General features: G+C 36.4%; 1 protein-coding gene across 21 annotated transcripts in view; it reads left to right on the forward strand.

Moving 5' to 3' along the window:
• Positions 1-20,898, forward strand: part of NFASC (neurofascin) — a 91,454-nt gene that overhangs the window by 45,438 nt on the left and 25,118 nt on the right. For 14 of the 21 annotated variants that reach the window (XM_072424736.1, XM_072424743.1, XM_072424793.1 and 11 more), the window contains 9 exons: positions 2,149-2,260; positions 4,433-4,617; positions 8,319-8,450; positions 10,781-10,918; positions 11,856-11,967; positions 12,125-12,291; positions 12,740-12,887; positions 14,907-15,031; positions 18,633-18,677. In XM_072424736.1, the coding sequence (XP_072280837.1) occupies positions 2,149-2,260; positions 4,433-4,617; positions 8,319-8,450; positions 10,781-10,918; positions 11,856-11,967; positions 12,125-12,291; positions 12,740-12,887; positions 14,907-15,031; positions 18,633-18,677 (1,164 nt within the window). The remainder of the gene's footprint in view (positions 1-2,148; positions 2,261-4,432; positions 4,618-8,318; positions 8,451-10,780; positions 10,919-11,855; positions 11,968-12,124; positions 12,292-12,739; positions 12,888-14,906; positions 15,032-18,632; positions 18,678-20,898) is intronic. The other 7 variants (XM_072424759.1, XM_072424835.1, XM_072424843.1 and 4 more) reach the window with 1 other exon arrangement.

A 20,898-nucleotide genomic window follows, 5' to 3' on the forward strand; every position in this document is an offset into this window, starting at 1 on the left:
CTGTGGAAAGCAGGTAAAAAGGTGTCCACTTGCTTATTAGATAAAATAATGCACAATGTAAATATGTTAATATTACACAATTACCTGAATAAAAGAAAGGAGAATATTTTAAGTAAAGTTTAGTTCTCACAATATTTACTAAAAACAAAATGTACAAAACTACAATGCAGCAAAGTGATGAGGGAATTAGGGGTGGATTTAACTGTTTATTTGTTCGAAGATATAACATTTACAATTGTGACTGCTGTGTTCTTTTAATAATTGGACACTAGGTGACAGAATTTCAATTGTGCATTGAAACAAGCAATGCATTGGGATTAGAATAGTTTGGATATAATTATAAAAATATTCATTTACAGACATCAAAGCCCTGTTTAGGAGAACTTATGTTTATACAAAAATTTTCGTGCTTAATAAATCATTGTCTATTTTTACAGACTAGCTGATCTGGGAAGCTACATGTAAATAATTGTTACATGAAAATGTTGTGTTATCTCTAGATATCCCCCAACTCTTTTAATGCTGTTAAGTAAACCTTCTAGGTATGTTGCCATAAAAGATGTGTTTGCTTATCTAGTTTATTTTATGCCTGGCTGTTGCAATATATGTGTCCGTAACAAAGCTGGCTTTGCACTTGTGAATTGTGGCTTTTATGTTCTTGTCATTGCTTCTAAGACAGCAGGATACTCACACCACTGAAGCCTTTTTTGCCTATTTTTTTTTGTGTCTATCATTGATCAATACATTTTCAAGTATCTCCCACATTGTAGAAAGACAACCGCATATTTACACAAGAAAGCAACCTCCAGAGTGGCATTTATCAGCAAATTACATTTATCAATTGTGTACCTGTAGTAAAGCAGCATCTGCTGTGATATAATACTTACCTTGTAGGAACATAACTGTTGAAACATTGTAATTACTTTTTTTTAAAGTAGATATGAGAAGTGACATGTAATCTGTTTTTGCTCTTAGTAATCCTCCAATCTTGCAGGCTAAAATAAAGAAAAAAGTAAAAAAACTGTATTCTTGATTAACTATAGATTACCTAATCACCTCAGTGAAAATTAATGTATTTGCAATACACTTTTATAGCACTGTTGAGAACATAAATTGCTATAGGGTATGTGAAGTCAATTCTTTTTTTTTTAAACACGAGAGTTTATATGGTAGGGAGAAGTTAGATCCTTATCAGGTATTGTTTTGCTAAATGTGTCCTTCTTTGGACAGTTACCCCATTTATCCTTATCCTGCTCCCCCACTTTATTCTACTGTCACTGAAAATGATAACTAAAGATTTAATTTTTTTCCAGTGACAATTATTGCATGTCTGTACAGGTACTCTGTATACAGATACAAGTATTTGCTGATTTGCAGGTAATATTATGTTAACCATATGCATCTTTATTCTATGCAGACTTAAACACCACCAGCAAGGCAACCATAGGGTCAAAAGTAAACACATGTAGGGTTCTCCTGTTTGGCGATAATTATTATTTCTTGTTGTCAGAGACACTAGTTATGCAAACATGTGTATGACAACTGTGAAAGGGAATCAAGGAATTAAACCCCACATGTACCCTAAAGAACTAACTTGTGTTGGGCATATAATAGGACCTGTCAGATTGGAGAAAAGGAACTCCCACCACCTATTTTGTTTGGTAAGATGTCCATCCATCTTACAAAACATGTATGGTGGCTCCTATAACAAATTAAACTTCACCCAAAACATAATTAAATTCCAATATGTGGCAGGCAGTAAAGCAGCAATTTATTCCAGTATAAATAAAAGATTACTGAGTATAACTAAGTTATACTATTGATTATAATTCTAATAATACTACCTTGCTTCTGCATTCAAGTTACAATGGTTTATTTTAAACGTTTAATTAACCTAGCAACTGAAGAACAATTTGCCTCTATCAATGTTAAGGATTATAAGGCAATTAAAAATAGTATTCACGTTCAGCAAAATAATGGTTAGAATGGCTGTATTTGCAATACACTTTTATAGCACTGTTGAGGACATAAATTGCTGCTTTAAAGATAATATATCTATATTTAAAATTATTTTATTATTATGTTTGTGTGCAGGAACCCTTAACATTTTTGAGCACTGATTACATTTATGATATGTTAATATTCCAGCTCGAGGAGTACCAGAGCGAATACCAACATTCTTACTACCTACGGGCACATCCAGCACCAAACTGGTTCTGCGTGATGAAGATCTGTTGCTGGAATGCATTGCATCTGGAGTGTAAGCACTGTAAACTCTTTTTACAAAGAATTTGTTATTTTTATGTTTAAACTGTAACTACAAAAGTATTATGGTATTTTGTAAATAGTAAATTATTACCTTAAACATTTTCAAAAAGCAAAAAATTCTAATGTTCTTAGACATTAATTAGAATCTGGTCAAATCTCTGTAGCATCTCAATACCATGGTGAATCTTATCACAGGTACACGATCACCTATTAGTAATAAAACTATATTAGAGGAACTTATTTATATAAAAATATATTATTTTCCTCTCAGGTCAGCCTAACTGATAATAATCTTTTTGCTGTCTGTAAATGTGACATTATTTTAACTTGCCAGTAATCTAAGAGGTATTCTTCATACTGACCACCATACTACTGTGAGCTATGCAAATTTACGAGTACCTCCACTGGTTTTTGTTTCAGAGGCTGCCCCTCTAATGGAACCCTACTCTACATCTGGTGGGAGTGCCCTAAGATACGCAAATATTGGATATTAAAATCAATTCCCTAAGACCCTAAAGTAGGCCTCCCAAATGTTAGGTCTGACCAGTGCATTTTTACCTAATTCCAATTGCTTCAATCATTGCTTCAATTTTTTTGGCTGCAAAACAAGTTCTGGATAAAGCTTGAAGCCTCACTCTACCCACAGTTGCACAGGGGAAACCAAAAAAATCATGGTACCTCACTAATGAAAAAATGTCAACTGTGTGGATAATACACCATCTAACACCAAATTCCGACAGGTCATTGTTAACCAAATAATCTATAAAGGTGCACATACCCATGGCAAAATCTTTGCGGACTAACTCCCTGGTCACGGTCCCGCAGACATTTGGGATGTCTTGAGGTAACCCTCAAGCGGACCCCCCACCTCCCTGCTCCCACTCTCCTATGTCTTGTCTGGTTTATGTTGATTTAGGCTTTAAACTTGCTCATTATGATTGTTTAGGTTTACTTGCCTGGGTACTTTATTGTATCTCTCAATTGTGCAAACAGAAATGGTGTTTTTTGGGCAATGGTCTCCCTTATATACAGTATATGCTAAAAATGTAATTAGGATGACGGAAGAACCCCATTAATGTTCCACTTGTCGACCCACCCCAATTTATTTATTCCCTTCCACCATTTTTTGTATGTTATACAAGTATACTTTGTATACTATGTGAAATGTTTGAATGGTTTATTTGAAAATTAATAATAAAAATTTATTGAAACCGAAAAAATTGATTTGGGAAAATAAATAAAAAATGGTAAATAAATAGTTATTTTATAGTATTTAGAAGAAGGCTAACTTCCGACAATGAGTATAAAATATTTCATGTTATACTGAAAATTAAAAATGTAAGATACATTCAGACTGTAGCGTTTATTTACCAAACAAGTAAAACATTTTTCTTTTTCATTTTTAGGCTGTCACATAAATTCAGATTTTAGGTGTCATTGAGTTTATTTGGATGTTTAAAATGTACATCTACAAAATTCATTAAGGAACCCATTTTATTATTGTATAATAAACACTCAAAAAACCATAAATGCAAAGACTGATATTCTCCTAAACACCAGTGGTCCCCAACCTTTTCGAGCTCATGGAACACTGAATCTACGGTCCTGTGTCACTTAAAGGGAAAAAAGCTTCCCCCTGATTGATGTCATAATGCCAGAACCCGTCCACAGAGAGACACAACCTGCCCAGCCCCTTAAACCTGCGATCCGTACAGGTGACATGGTCCGTGGCTTTGTGGACCACCATTGGTCTCTGTGCTCCCAGCCTAGACCACGGACTTGGGGTTGGGGACCCCTGCTTTACACTACAATAGATACACATTAGTACCAAGCAAAATTTTAGCATATAGCCTCTTATAGTCCCAGAACTATCTGCAGCCTATTTGGTTTTGCTTCATAAAATTAATACTTTTCAATTTTATTAGCTACATATATTCACCAAGGGACTTGAGAGCAATACTCAATGCGTTTCAAAGACCAGAATTTAACTAACACTCTTATACAATGACAAAGCAACATGTAGCTCCTAATTACAATACTGTACTAGTCACAGTCCTAGATCAATATTAATTTATATTACCTCTGCAAATAAGCAAATTTTGCTCACACAGCAAATCATGTAATTTTTATACCTTCTTAAATTTGTAGTTTTTGTGTTTAACAGCCCCACACCTGAAATTATGTGGTATAAGAAGGGAGGAGAGCTACCAAGTCAAAAGCTGAAGTTTGAAAATTACAACAAGACTCTTCGCATTTCACCTGTCTCAGAAGAAGACAGTGGAGAGTATTTCTGCCAGGCATCAAATAAGATGGGAAGTATCAGACATACTATCTCTGTTCGTGTGAAAGGTAAGGCCCAAAATATCACACAACATTGGAAACTTTAAGACATGTAGATGTTCAGTAGCTTATATGCAATCAAACGCATCTTTCACTGATTTAGTTTTAAAACATAATTTCTGATTGTTCGCTTTTAGTTTCTGCAATGTGCAGATCAACATTTTCACTGTGCCTCTGTTACTCCAACCCCCTGGTAGTTCAGTTCCCTGTACACATACATTCCTAAAAAAAAAAAAATTCTATTTCAATGTGTTTCAATGACAGTAATTTATTTCCACGAGGTAAAGTCTGATTCCATGTTTTATAAATAGTCCCAAAATGTACTGGGTGGGTATCTCTTTTTTTAGTCAAACTAAAGAACACTTATGCGTTTCTATTTTTAAATGCAAAATATTATTTATAATCAACAACACATTGCATAGAGTACACGGTCCTTGTACCTTTGCTGGATCTGGAACTGTATAATAATTCAGTAATCACCAATTATTCACAACATACTAAAATAAATCAGTCTCAGATTTTTTTAAAAAACACCAAAGTTTTCTCAAAATTTCAATTAAAATCATTATATAAAACATTAGGATTGAGCACTTCATATGGATAATTCACTTTGATAAGTGACACAGCTTACACTTCTTTTCTAAATCAACCTCAACGGTTCCATATTAGAATTGTTGTGTTTTACTGGTGTCAATCCAACTGCATATTCTATGGAAAGACAGTCATAACTTGCTGTCAACCCATGGTGTAGTGATTTTAATTCTATGCATCCACAAAATAGCTTGTGGGATAATACATAGCCCAAAAGTTGTAGGATGTCCAGTATCCACAGCAACAGCAATGGTATTTGCAGCATCTGGTGATGGAAGAGAACACCCAACCAGTTTCTCTGGTCATACAGACTACCTCAGCTCACATGGCGTAAAGGGCATCCTATGTTATCCACAGTGCACTCTAAAAAATGTCTTCATAAAAACAAGCATAATTATTACGGAAGTACAGCTCATGGTCTTACACTAGCAGTTTTGGGTAACATCTCACTGGCAATGTTTAAAAAACTAATATTCTACATAAAAGAGAGCATATTGATTAGATACATTCCTGTAAATCCTAATTATTGCCAATTTTCCGTGTATTGCATAACCTATAAGTTAAATTTTCACTTTGTTGCCTGAGCGTTCTTCCTTCTTAAGTAAATCATGTTTTAGCAATCCTACCTCCAACACACTAGCTAAGTGGGAGGGGAGGTGGGAACAGACTTTCTCCTGCCAGGCACTCAGTCGCTCTAAAGTGGTAACTGTACATCACAATCGTCCTCCATCTGAACCTGAATAAAATCACTTAATGAAACCATAATTCAGTGCTTACAGTTTTATGGTAGATATATTTTACCATTGCTTCCTTGCCACATCCATATACTAGCCCCTACATCACTACTGTGTTCTGTAGTGATGCAAGGGCTGGAAATTTAACCCCCCTAGCGCAGGGGTCTGCAACCTGCGGCTCCGGAGCCGCATGCGGCTCTTCAGCCTCCTTGTTGTGGCTCCCTTCGGCTGCCGCGTGGAGATCTCTGATGGGGGATCCCCTTCCTCCCAAGACACTGTGGAGGAGGGGGATTCCCTATCCGGTGTTCTAATGAAAAAAATCTACCAGTGAAATAAATCTACGCACAGGTTCAGAATCGTCGCTCAGTTCACTTTCGCTGTCCGATGACAAATTTCCTGGTGAATCGCTAGTCCTTTGGATGCCATGTGGTCTCCAGCAAACAGTCAGGAACAATCAAGGTCAAAGACAAAGTGATGAAATGATACATTCAGGAAGTGATTTATAAGTGATCAAAAGGTCAAATCAATAGTGGGCAAAATGTAAATCAGGGCACTGGGCAATGATGCTTGGTGCACTAAAATGTTTTTTGATACTTTTATTGTATGTTATTGTGTGTAATTCACTGTAAAAAAAAATTTAAAAGCAGATTACATAATAATCTGCTTTTAAATTTCTCGCCCCCAGAATCCATCACTCCACCGCATCACCCGGAAGATGTCACACATCTTGCGGGAGATGCGGTGGGGATGTTCAGCCTCCGGGTGATGCGAGCAGGTGAGCAGCTGCAGTAGATTCAGGGGGTGCTGCCAGCGGGAACTCTCCGCTGGTATCACCCCCTGGATTTACTATTGGTGATCGCATCTAACTGCAGATGCGTGCAGCGGGGTGGTGGGGACCCAAGCGGTATTTAAAAGCAGATTACTCTGTAATCTGCTTTTAAATTTCCAGCCCGGCCACGCCCCCGACGGAGAAGCGCCCCGCCATCACAGCGGGATCGTGCGATCGCTGCTGGAGCGCGGGGCTAAGGTAAGGGGGTCCCCCAAAATTACCCCGAGTGTGTCTCGGGGTTACCGGTTTTTGCATTGTTTTCCCACCCCGAGTCACACTCGGGATTACCGCTAGGGGGGTTTATCTACTCTATTCAAGGGAGCTGCTCATCAGATTGGGAGATCCAGTGAACCACTGATCTTTATGTGTTCAACAATGTAGGGTTCCTTACAAAATAGCTGTGTATTATATGTATTATTATGGTAATAAGAAACCAACTTTTTAAAATTCCTATCAGTGTTTTCATGACTAAAACAATATACATGACAGGATTTGTCCTGGCATCACACCTGTAAAGCCAAACTCCAGCTTAAACCTTGAATTTTCTTTTGGACACAGCTGGTCTGATAAAAATCTTTATTGCCACCTGTGTTACTATTAGGCGTTTTACCCTCAATTCCTGACAGGTAAGAACAAAATGTTTTTTTTTTAGAAAAATAGGGGGATTAGAGTAAGAGTTAGAACCATTGACAATGTCCATACCTTTTTGTCCTGACGATGACACCCTCCCTCCCTCCTAATTTCTAGTATGGGTGTTATGGGGACAGGAATTTAGGTCAAAAACCCAGTGATGAACTTACGTTCATGTAGTGTATCTGTATCTATCTGTCAAATTCCAAAATGTTTTAATGTTTTATACACTATCAAAGACCTGTTTTAAACCAATATATAGGTGGAAATATATGTACCATTATCCCTCATCAAGCATAACAACAACAACATAATCTATCTACTATAAAACCTTTTTTCGGTATCAATAGTCTGCCAGTATATCCTTACATTCCTAATCTATGTTTCAAAAAATGCAACGTAATGCAAGCAGCTACCATGACAATTGTTGCTTATCAATATGTTACGTTTCTTCAGGATAAAATATTTGTTTTATAGGGTATTTCAGCAATTTTTTTACATAAAGACATTTATTGTATTTTTCCATCCTGAATGTTATCAATTAATTCATGATAGTGTGTCAGTGTTGGCTTTGATTTGGATCATCAAAGCCATAGGTTTCATGTTTATAGAATGGCTATGTTCCCTTCCCTTATCCTGTATTGTATTGCTTAAGAAGATTTTACTTTTATATTACATATTTGTATTACAATACATTTTAAAATGTATCTGCTTGACCAGCATTGATAAAATAGATGCTTAAAAGCTTTTATATTTTGACTGTTATACTAAGCTTTTTCTTTAGTATAATCTGTAAGCACAGCAGCCTGATTGTCAAAGTTAAGCAGAAAAATTAACTAGTAAGCTAAATAAACCAGTCTTTCTTTTATTTAATTATGAAATTTACTGAAGATTAAAGTGGTAAACTCTGTTTTTTGTTATATCAGCGGCTCCCTACTGGCTGGATGAACCAAAAAACCTGATCTTAGCCCCTGGAGAAAATGGCCGTTTGGTATGTCGAGCCAGCGGAAACCCTAAACCCATTATTCAGTGGTTAATGAATGGAGAAGCAATTTCAGGTAAGGTTTGGCAGAATTTGTTTCCGCCGCCCCCCCCCCCCCCCCCCCCCCCCCCTGCTACAGCACTCGATCTCGTGCATGCGGAGTGCGAGAATGGGTAAAAGAAGAACAAAGAAGATAGCGGTGCCGGGTTCTTCCTTCTCACCAGGATGAAGGAGGATCCTGGGACGACGCAGGACCTGATCCAATGTCAGGGAAATTTAGGCTTCTATTCATAAGCGCCTGTTGAAGACTGTAGAAAATTTCAAAAGATTCCATGAAAAGCAGTTTGATGCGGTCGGTAGCACAAGACGCAGTGTTTGGATGAGGTTTAGGGTAAAACAACCATTTTATTTGGGGCCTCTCTACCAAGTTTTTAGCTTATGTGGATTTTTAGGGATCAATACTCCCAGTTAAGGTATCTTAACCTTACACCAAATAAATGGGAATAATTTTCCACAACTTGGCCTAATGAATTCAGAAAGGTAAAGGCCTCTGGACTTATCCAGATTAAAGGGAACTAAACTCAAAATAAAAAAATCACACTTACATTTACCCTACCTGGTGGTATGATTATTTTGTATTTTTAAATGTCAAATCGGTACATGTGACATTTAAAAACACTTCTAATTTCAAATTTCCCAACGGTCCCGTCCCCCTGACGCACACAAGCCACCCGCCCACATGTCACATACCCAGCCGACTTCTGCATCCCCTAGCCTTGCGTCTCCAATGTTCAAGCGCTGGGATCCGAGGCCAGGGGACGCAGTTCCTAATCACGTGCCCCGCCATCCAGGGATCCTCCTTGGTCCTGGCGCCACCATCAAGATCTAATCTCATTGCGCAAGCGCGACATCAGGTACCATAGCATGCTGTAAAGAGAAAAAAAGAGTGACAATCTCACTGCGCATCGCTGTGGAGATGAAGACAGAAGGGGATGGGCTTCACACTTCATTTTTGGTTTTTAGAAAGGGTGTTGCAGAAGTAGAAAAGAATAACATTTTTACTTTACATCCAGGGTTTTTTGTTTTTTCGAGTACCCTTACACAGGACCATATTATGTTATCAGTTCAAGTATGAGTGTCAAGCTTTGTTTATGGTCTAGTATGTACAATAAGGAATTGTCTGCGAACACAGTAATCCAGAAGTTTCGAAGACCAATTTAAATACCTTGAAAGTCAGGAGATGATTCCAAATGTCGCCATAAGGGTTTTAGGGCTAAGTTTAATAGAAATAGGGGAGAGCGGGCAACCTTGTGTCACTCCCCTTGAGATGGTGATTGGGTTTGACAAATTTACTGCTAACTGAGAGTTTGGTGAACAAGTTATTGTAGATGCCAAACCCAGATGTGTAGATTGCACTGTGGCTGTGATGGCTGGCCAAATTATGAATATTGAGTCAGTTCCTGACAAATTCCAACTGGTGTTTTGTGTGAATAGAACAGTATGAGAAGACCATCTCTGGGTATTTTCGTTCTTTGGGCATAAGCATGATGTATGCCTCATTGAATTCTGGAAAAGGTGCAATGTCTGTGACAATAGCATCGTAGACCTCTAAAAGCAGGGCGGTCAAGTCATCACAGAAAATCTTGAATAATTCAGTTTTTAACCACCTGGGCCAGAGGATTTCCCTGTAGACAGGGAGCCTATGGTGCTGCGAACCTTGGCTTCCATGACATGGTTTTGACATTTATTTTCTTTTAAACACATGGGTAAATTCTTTAGGTTTGTAGTCAGGTTTTACTTAATACAAATTCAGGGTTGATATTACAGTAAGAATTGTATAAGAACATCTAAACATCTAACCTGGTAATGCAGTGTCATACATATGTTGCAAATTTATAGAGTGAGGTCATCTGCAGCGAGTGGAAGTCTTGGTAGTGCCCTTTTGAATATATGACCAGTAATCACAACTGTGGCTCTTTAGCTGATGTTCAGTAAGATCCCAACATACTCCTAATTTAAGGACAGTGGAAGATAAGTTTCTCAACTGACTTATGGGTACTTTTCCAATTGCCTGCACCAGTGGCTGTTGAACAACAAGATATAAGACAATCTGGCCATAGGTGTATGTTTGGAGTTTGGGTTCTGCAATACAGGAACATTTACACACTAGTTTAGTGTATAATTTTTGAAACATGCCTTAAAAGTTCTATAATATTATAATATAATTATAAAATTTAAGAAGTAGAAGGTAGAAGTTTAAACCCATCCAAATTCCTTTTAAATTCAGTGAAAGTTTCCAATAGTATGGCATTTCTGAGTTTTGTGAAATTTTGACTATTTAATTTACTGTTATCAAATGCACACACATTACTATCTAATGCTGTTTACTCTTTTCCATTTCAACAGCTCCAAACCCCAATTTTGAAGTTGCTGGTGACACTATAATTTTCAGAGAAGTGCAGACTGGTAACAGTGCAGTTTTTCAGTGTAATGCTTCCAATGCCCATGGATATCTGTTGGCTAATGCTTTTGTCTCCATACTTGGTAAGAAAAGTAAAGTAAAATGCACAGCGACTCTTTAGTGTAGTGTTTTTTCATTTATGTTGGTATATTCTTTTTAAAAAAGTAGGTAAATATGACAGTTTTTTGTGAAGTTGAGCAATTTTGACATTTTTTTCCCAATATTCTGTCTGTGTTATTTATCAGAGTGATTTGGTGTGCACTGTTTATAATTGTTTATTCATGTACCAGGAAATTTTATAGTGTATAGAGTATATCTATGTGATCAGTCTTTAGATGTTATGATATATACTGTTATGATGTATCAGCCTCTGTTTTTCGACATGAAATCCAGAATATTGGCTCAGTGTGACATCCCTTTGTTTACATTAGCCTTCCACAAGTAAGCAATAGGCACATAATTATCTGGACACCTGCCTGTTGTTTCCATCATAAAACACAGTAAGTTAATCTTTTGACTCCAGTGCAATTTGACAGTTTTATGAAAATTCATCACTCATTTGGCTATTTAAATTTCATTCATTTCTACTACTTATTATATCCCGTAGTGTGTATTTTCCATGTCCCAAGATAATTTATTCTATATCTGCTTTTATAAAAAAAACATGTCACCAGGCTACCGGGAGTTCACTCTTGCTTTCTCCCACTTAGGTTGAGTGGTGGTTCTGTTTTAAGCAAGGAAGCCATGTCAGCCCAGCCTGTAATCCAGGAAGGCTTTTTATTTATTTAGCCATGTGGCTCTATCTTACTTCACACGTAAACCAGAATGATTTCTAGAGTTTCATAGATTTTAATTGCAATGGAAATGGTTGCTTTGGGTCTAATTAGAAATGTTCTCTTTACATGTTATCAATTTACTATTTTGTACGTTTATTCTTGAACTGAAAGATATGTTTACATGTTGTAACTTACAGTATGAACATATAAATACATTTTGAGTGCTTCTCTGTCTATCTTGTAGATGTTCCATCAAGAATGCTGGGCCCTCGGAACCAGCTCATCAGAGTAATTGAATATAATAGGACTCAGTTAGACTGCCCCTTTTTTGGATCTCCTATACCTACTCTTCGTTGGTAAGACAATGAATGGTGCTGCAATATATCTCTCTTTATTGGCTTTTGAGTCGTTTTTTACAAAGTATAATAAGTAAAAGCAGAAAATGATTTACTTTTCATAACTGTAAAATTGGATGTACATGATATGTTTTATTTTACTCTGTTTCAATGGCAGGTTTAAGAATGGACAGGGCAGTAACCTGGATGGAGGAAATTACAGAGTGCATGAAAATGGTACACTTGAGATTAGTACTGTGCGAAAAGAAGATCAAGGCAAATACACTTGTGTTGCTACAAACATCCTTGGCAATGCTGAAAATACTGTAAAGCTGGAAGTAAAAGGTAGTATTACAGGCAGAGGGTTTACTTTTCTATAATTGTGTCTATTTTATATGCATATGTATGTATTCAAAGTACATAAAGTGTATACATTATGTCTTTGGCAGTTTGTCAAATAGGTAACACTTATTATTATTATCTGATTTTGAAGTAGAAAAATTTAAGCTGCTGAAGAAGTATTTGATTTATAGATATTGATATCTCTAAAGAAAAAGGTTATTGTTGTAAATTGTAAATGTAGCTTTGATACTTAACTTTCCTCGAATACCCAGCTGAAATGGTTTTTGGAATCAGTGTGGAAGGCTAAACCAGTTGCTGACTGGATAAAATGCATTTTAAAAGCAAAAGCCTTGGGTGGCCTTTTTTGATCTTTGAGACCTTACTAAATTAGCCAATGACAAGGGTTTTTTATGCAGTACCACTCACCTGTAGTTTTTTTTTTTTTTTTTAGAGCCAACTCGCATTGTGAAGGGTCCAGAAGATCAGATAGCTAGACGTGGCTCCACTGTGCGCTTGGACTGTCGCATTCGGAGTGATCCTACCCTGAGACTTACAGTCACTTGGATGAAGGATGATACCCAGTTGTACATAGGCAACAGGTTTGTGTAAAGGCTACATTTTTTAGTAAGAAGTAATTGTTTGTGTAGATCGTGCTGGATCTTCAAACACACAATTTACAATTTTACAATCTAAACAAATATATAAAATGTAGTAATAGCTAGTTGTGCCCAAAACAAAATTAACTATTGCATCTCACATACTTCTGCATGAATCACTTGTCAGCTTTTTATATCTTTTTATAACTTTATAACTTTGTTACCTTCCATTTAAAACTGCAGAGTATGCCTACCACATACATACATACACTTGTCCTAAATGCATTTATTAAAATATTGTACCTGTTCCAACTTACATACAAATTCAACTTAAGAACAAACCTACAGTTCCTATCTCGTAAGTAACCCGAGGACTACCTGTATTTGATACAGCCAATACTTGTGCATCCATTGCATCGTTATTAACAGTGCTTTTTTTGTAAGAAACTGGAACTCACATCTTGCTACTCCATACAGGGGTACGTGAGGAAAAGAGAGTAAGGAAAGCTTTTATGAGGGTTTTAGAGTTGTAATTCTTCTGTCATTTTTACTGACAGCTTCTATAGTCAAATTTTTCTATGCTATTCTTTAGAAAGGCAGTAAGATAGTCCATTAAGTGGACATCTTGGATGCGTTTACATAGATCATCCATGGAAGGAAGTAGGGTACCTTTCCATTTAGTGGGAATCAGTGTTTGGGCAGCTACAAGGATATGAGATATCAGCTTGTGAGTAGGTTTAGGCAGGGCATTTATTGGAAGGCCCAGTAGATGGATAAGAGCGTCTAAAGTTATTTGATGTTGTGTGATGTCAAAGAGTAGTTGATTAACTTGTTTCCAATAGCCTTGGATAAGGGGGAAATGCCAAAAGATGTATTCAAGGGCAATGTATGATTTAATGGCCCCACCCCTGTTTGAGGTAAATGTATTATTTTGTCACCTTTATATAATTCAGTTAATAGTGATGAATGAATAAACCTGGGCTTGGTTCCCCAAGTGTATACATTTGGTGTACATGATTTGTGGCTAATCCCCCTGAAGTCGTTAGAGGGTCAATCCTTCTAGTAAATTTTGGCAGTTTTTAGGTAGCAGATAATTTACCAGCAGCTGATATGATATCATTCAAAAACTAAAATACATGACATGAAAACCATAATAACAATGGGAACAACAAAAAAAAAAAAGGTGCACCAAAGGGGTAGTATTCAGCTCTTCATTACAGTATAAAATGTGGAGCACTGAAGGCTGACTTGTACCACATGCTATGGAGCTGCCCTAAGGTTAAATACTTTTGGTGTCTTATGGCCCCTGACAACTGGGGAGTTACTTACCACTTATACCCAACTTCGCAATTTTTGGAGATACAGGGGATGAAAGTCACTAAATGATGTTGTAAACTCTTCAAAATATTGTCGCTGGTAGGTAAATACAAAATATACACCAATGGATAACGCCCCATCCCTCTTTTCTAACGTTGTTTTTGGAAATATTTTGATTTATTTTAAATGGAATAGGATGAAACTTCTTTGGCAAAGGAATTTCCCGGTAATGGATTTTTGCTATATGGGAATCTTATATTGCTATATTACCAAGGGAATTGTAACCACATTTAAACAGACTACATAGTATGTTTCTAGTCTAAATTATATGTTTATTAGATAATGATCCCCCAATCATGTGCCCGTAGTAGCCTTGTTAACATCTCTTCCCTATATTTGCTGTATTTGACATGTTATTATTCTGACCAATTGCTATTTTACTACCAACATCTGTATTTTTTTACTTTCTGTGGTGTTTTTTTTCTTTGTTTGTTTTCCTTTTTTGTATTGTATTTTTTCCCTAAAACATTGCACAGAAAAGTGCAAAAATATTGGCAATTAATTTTTTAAATTGGTGAAGTCTATTTTAAATGTTTTGCCTTTACAAAAAATAAAACCTTAAAACTTGTTCATGCCATGTTTATGAAAAATATTTTTTATTCAGATAAAGATAAAGATTGTTTTCATGGTTCTCATTTATTATAGAATGAAGAGGGAAGATGATGGCCTGACTATATTTGGAGTAGCAGAAAAGGATCAGGGAGCATACACTTGTGTGGCCAAAACAGAACTGGATCAAGACTTCGCTAAAGCATATCTTACTATCCTTGGTAATTGCTTTTTCAAACTAATTAGCCTATTTTTATTCCAGACATCAAACCATTTTACTGTTTTGCATTTTACTGTTTGTACAAATGACAGTATCTGTCATCTATATAATAATTAACAAAAAACCAAGCAAAAAAAAATAAGTATATAACTTATAACTAAGAAAAGCATGATAACAGAGCTTGCATTCTTCGCAGGAACTCTGGCAAATTGTCGTTTTTCTCACATGAGGTTTGCTCATAGCTTTTTTTAGTAGCTTTTCTTATTACAACTGGAACTCATGCTACAATAGCAGACAGACTCACTCAATAAAAAGTGAACATCAAGAAATAGCAAGTGGCTGCAGGAAGTAGGAAGTGAGTCGAATCCTTTCTACAATGTCAACAGAAGTTAAAGCAGGTAGAACTTTGCACTGACATTTGTGAAAATCCTTACATTTTTTTCAATTGATTGTGGAGGGGAGGGGGGTTTAATGTTTGTTTCTGAATAAAACTGAATTTGATCAGGTAAAAGGTCTTTGCCTTGCTTGTACATGCCAAGAATCAGCCAATCTTTCTCTGTCTCTCAAGCAAAACCTAAAGTGGAAAAGCCTGTGTCCTACCTGCATGCTGCAGAGTGGGGCTCCTGCTCTTTGCAGGAAAGTAATAATCTTTTTGCAGTGGTCCAACATACAACTTCTGAGTCAAAGCTAGAACTACTCAATTAGCAGCAAGCTGAGTCTCACTTTGCAACTATAGGCATAAGACTATTGCTCTTTTGAAAGAAAATTTATTAGACTTTAAGCACCCATTGGTGTATTGCACTTTGAATTAATCTAGCTGGTACAGGCAGTGAGATCAGCAGACTACCTCACCCTATCTCGCACAGTGCAAGATCGGGTGACGTAGCCAGAAGAAGAAAGAACACAGAGGAAGATGGCAGTGCCTTGCTCTTCCTCTGTCCTGGGACAAAAGCAAATTATAGGATGGTGCGGGACCCAAATAAGGACAGTTCCGGAGGGATTGGGGGCTATGCAGAAGTAAAGGCAAGTATAAATGATTTTTTGTTTGCTTTTGTTCTGCTTTAACCACCCGGCCGTTAAAGCCGACCTTGTTTCGGGGTAAAAACACTTGCAGAAAGTGTTAAACCCGAACTTTTCTCAGGTGGTTAAAATCCATCTCCTACCTGGTCCCGATGTGATCATCCTGTCTTCTGTTGTTCCAGCGTCGATCTCCCTCTCCAGCGTCGGGTGCCTGTCTTCTCCGCCGGCTTCTTCTTCTCTTCTCTGTTCGAGTTGCGTGTACGTGTCCCTCGGAGATCCCTGATGACGTGTGGGCGGGAGGCGGGGCGGGAAATTCAAATAACTTTGCATTGAACCTAATACAAAAAAGCTGTATTGAGTCCAATACAAAGAAATCTTTAAATAATATATATATAATTGTATTATATATATAATATATAAGCTACTGTACAATTACATTACATTATACACTATTTTTTTTTATAAAGATTTTTTTTTTTTATGTTTTATAAAAAAAATTTTTATTATTAAATTTATAAAATTTTGGACATATTTCGGTGAGTTATGCGGTAATTCTGTGAATTATAAGTAATTATTGAGTAATTTGGTGAATTATAGCCTACAATCTAAAGTAAATTTCCATGCAAAGAATTTAACACTTCTTGCATGGAAGTACAGAAGTTTGGAAAGAATTAGAATACCCGGCGTTTGCGTACACGCCCCTCGGCAATTCCTGATGATGTCTGTGCATGCGCCCGTCGATGGGGGTCGTAGCGGGAAATTCAAATATTTTGTATTGGATTCAATACAAAGTCCTGTATCCAATCCAATACAAAATAATACAAAATATATTTATTTGGTTTTGTCTATAGGTATGTGACGTTTTAAAATTTACCACACTAGGGAGGGGTTTTAGAAAAATATAATACTATACAGTATACCAAATTATTGCATTTTCAGTATTTTTGATTTATTTATGTATTCTTGTTTAAAATGATTTTTGTGATTTTTATTTAATTTTATTAAAAGTAATTTTTTTTTTTTTTTTACATGATTGTGTGTTTCAAACTTTTTTTATATTCATGATATCTACTAGACCCTTGTTCGGACATATTTCTGTAAGTTACAGGTCTACAATTAAAAAAAAAAATTTCATGAAAAACAGTGTTCCGCTTTTGGTACACAAATCTAGACATCAGTGTAACGCCCAGGTGGTTAACTGAGTTTAAAACAGGTGACAGGTGACAAATTATTCTGGAATCTTGGTTTAGGGGATCTGCTTTATATAAAATTGTTTATATGTCATATTTTAACAACTGTAGATTTCTGCTAATAGACATTATAGAATGTTCCAAAATCTTCTATTTGTTCATGTTAAAAAATTCTAAAATTCTAAATGTTTTCTTTTTGTATAGAACTGCAGAAGATTTTGATGTTATATAATAAATTAGATTAATAATTAAAAAGAAAGAACAGTAATTAAAATATATACTTTTATTAGTTTAATGGTGAAATAGATTTTAAAATCACAGTTGTAAGGATCGTATACTGTATTTACAGTATTATTATACATGTGTAACGGTGATGTACTAATCACAAAGATTGAGATGTTTAGGGTATGTTTGTACACTGGAAGTCTTTCTAATATTGCAACCTTTAACTCAGGGGTGTCAAACTCTTGCCCGGGGGCTAAATCCGGTGCCCAAAGCCCTTTTTTTTGGCCCCCAAAAGAATCCTAAATATGAACTACAGCTGACCCGCCGCTGCATTGAAATAGCGCCACTACTACAATTCCCGGCATCACTAGGGTCTATAGACCAGCAGGCACTCTGCCTATGCGTGGCCCTGCATTGGACTGTTTTATAAAAGCAAATAATGTCGGAAATTTTAGTAGCAGCGCTATTCAATGAAGAGGGAGTTTCATTGGTGGGCCACTCATAAGATTTACCTCCGAATTGGCCACATCTGGCATTTCTAGCACTCCCCTCAGCTGTACTTTACTCCAAGGAATGGACTTGAATGGTTTGATTTTCATACAACAATATTGTTATTATTGTTAGCCTGTGCAAAAAGGTTACCAGAATGCTACAAATAGAGAAAGAGGCATAGGAATTTTTTCTTAAATAAAATTTAAAAAAATCTTTCATGCCTCTTTCTCTGTTATAGGCTTGTTCCAGATTGAATGTGAAACAAAGCATCTTTGTTTCCATATGAAAAGGGTTTATATCTAATGAGAAGGAAAAATGTCCTCAATTTTTTCATTAAATTTCAAGGTTTGCCCGCGACTTTGTCTAAGTTTTTAATTTTGTCCCTCTGTGTATTTGAGTTTGAGACCCCTGCTCTAACTGCTTACCAATTCCTATTCATAAATATTAACCTTTACATAACAACCAAACATTACAAGTAGCTTTGCCTAAGGTTTTGAAAATTTTTAAAAAATGTATTTATGTTTTTGCCAAATTCCATTAAAAATATGTAGTTTAAAAAATCAACCATTTTCTTTGAAATATAATATTATCTAATATTTTTATTTGCAGATGTGTGTTGCTTCTGACATTTTCTTTAACATTAACCTAAGCTAACATATCCTTGTTGCTTCACAGAAACATCCTCCTCACCCACTAGTCGTCTTACAACAATACAAAGAGGTAACCATTCCTAACTAATGCTTTAATCTTTATTGACACTCCTGGAAATGTTAGTCTAATCACTTCTTTACATCTATAACATATACTGGATTGTGTGTAGGCCTGTGCACAACTTAAAAATTATTGAGATTTATCTCTCAATAGGCAAAAATGGCAAAATGAACACCTAGAGAGCTTTAGGCTTTATCCCACCCAAAACACATAAAGCCTTCAAGTCTGAGCTTACTAAGATTTGAACAAAAGGATACGTTTGCTTTTTCCACAACAAATACTTCCCTTCATAACTGCCTAACTTGTTTAAATTTCTTCAAGACTGGAGAAGATCGACTTTTATGGGTGAACCTGAGTGATACAGCAAACCTGGAATCGATCAGGTCCAGGATTGAAAATGTTGGCCAATAAATAGCAAATACTTTTTAGGAAATCTATTCTAGGTTTGCTTGATAAGCCATGTTCACCCATTAAAGCCTATCTTCTTCAGTCTTGGAGAGCATTAATAAATCAGGCCCAGTGTAGGTGAGAAACATAGAGGACATGTTCGCTTTCCACAGTTTTACTTCACAATAGGTATTTTTTTGTGGAGCAGACACAGCAGTTACCTCCAAAGGAAATTTGGGTCTTTGCCTGTGACATATATGAAATTATATAGTATATAATTAGTATACTTTAAAAAAGACAGTGCTGGTGGTATTGTGACCCTGGTGGAGTGATTCAGTGTGATTAAGGTGGTTAACACTTTAATTTCATGCCACACTGAACTCCCAGGAAATTAAATGTTTGTTTTTGTTCTGGTTTCTGATCGTTGTGGTGAGAGGCATTGAAAATGGTGGTGGTAATTTACCAAAAATGGGGTCACTGAACTCACGACCTTAATTAAGAGCAAGGAAATTTTTAATAAATGGTCTGGAAGATTATATATACCATACAAAGTCTCAGGAGAAGATAAATTCATTGTCTGAAAGAAGAAACTTGATCCAGATGATACATCATGTCCTTCTGAAGAAGCCTACAGGTGAATTGCGTCAAGGACTAAAAATTTGAATGTGCATGAATGTTGTTGTAAATTAATTTACATGATACATTTATGAAAAATATTGATATCATTGACATGTATGTATAAAAGCTTTATGTACAATTGTTATTAAGATGTATTAACAAATTAGCTGAGCATTATTTTATTTATGTATCTAATATTGGCAAGGCACCTAAAAAATCCCCATAAAATAAAACAATTGTCTTTGAATCTGTAAATAAGGGATGTGGTGCTGTTAAATTGAATCTCCACCTGAATAATGTAATTGGATCAGAATACTTTATAAAAGAAAAAACTGAGCATGATACTAAAAATGTTACTGTATTATTGTGACTGAATATAATAGAATAATGCATTAAACGTAGTCAGATTTTCTGCAAGATAGTACAGTCAGCTGAAGCCATGTAAATTTAGAACTATTTGTCTCCTGTTTTCTCCACCATTGACTTGTAGATTAGCAAATACATTATTATCTAAAGCTGTTTGTTACAACATTTTGTGACACTGGGTTTAAGCTATGTACACATTTCCAATGGTTCTCACCCAATAATCTGCTCAGGGCCGATATCAGACGAGAATCTGAAGTGTATACAGCGCGCCGTTCATCGTCCGAACAACCGTCTTGGCGGATCCACGAACGATGAACGACGAACGATCCTAATGCAAAGGAAGGTGGAGAGCGCCCAGCGGGGTGCCGCTCCTTTGTTCTCCCCCTCCCCCCTGCGTATAGCAGAACGATGCTGTATGTACAGCATCGTTCATGCATCGTGGAGTGCTTAGTCGTTTGAAAGGATCGTAAAAGATCCTTTCCAACGACTATAATTGCAAGTGTGTATGCGGCTTTAGTCTGGAATGTAGTCTGGCTGTCCAGGCTGTAGTGGCTTTTTTTTAGAGCCTCAAGAGTGTGATGGTAAGTTGGACACAGGATTTGTGTATTGTCTTAGTTAGGCTCTGAAATCTAGCAAGACAGAGTTATCTTGAGCTTCCTGGCTACAACTCCATGCCAATATTTCACCTAGCTGGAAAGAGGCGTGTCTCCCAAAGTTCCTATTGTTTATCCCTTATATAGGACTAAGAAGAGGCTTATTGTATGATGACCTGGCTAATGTCAAACATGGTTAGCCTGTTTCATACTTAGTAAAGGAGAGTATCTTGCACATTTGCCAGTAGCATCATGTTTTAAAACCC

Source organism: Pyxicephalus adspersus, chromosome 1 (assembly GCF_032062135.1).
Source record: "Pyxicephalus adspersus chromosome 1, UCB_Pads_2.0, whole genome shotgun sequence".
Lineage (NCBI taxonomy): Eukaryota > Metazoa > Chordata > Amphibia > Anura > Pyxicephalidae > Pyxicephalus > Pyxicephalus adspersus.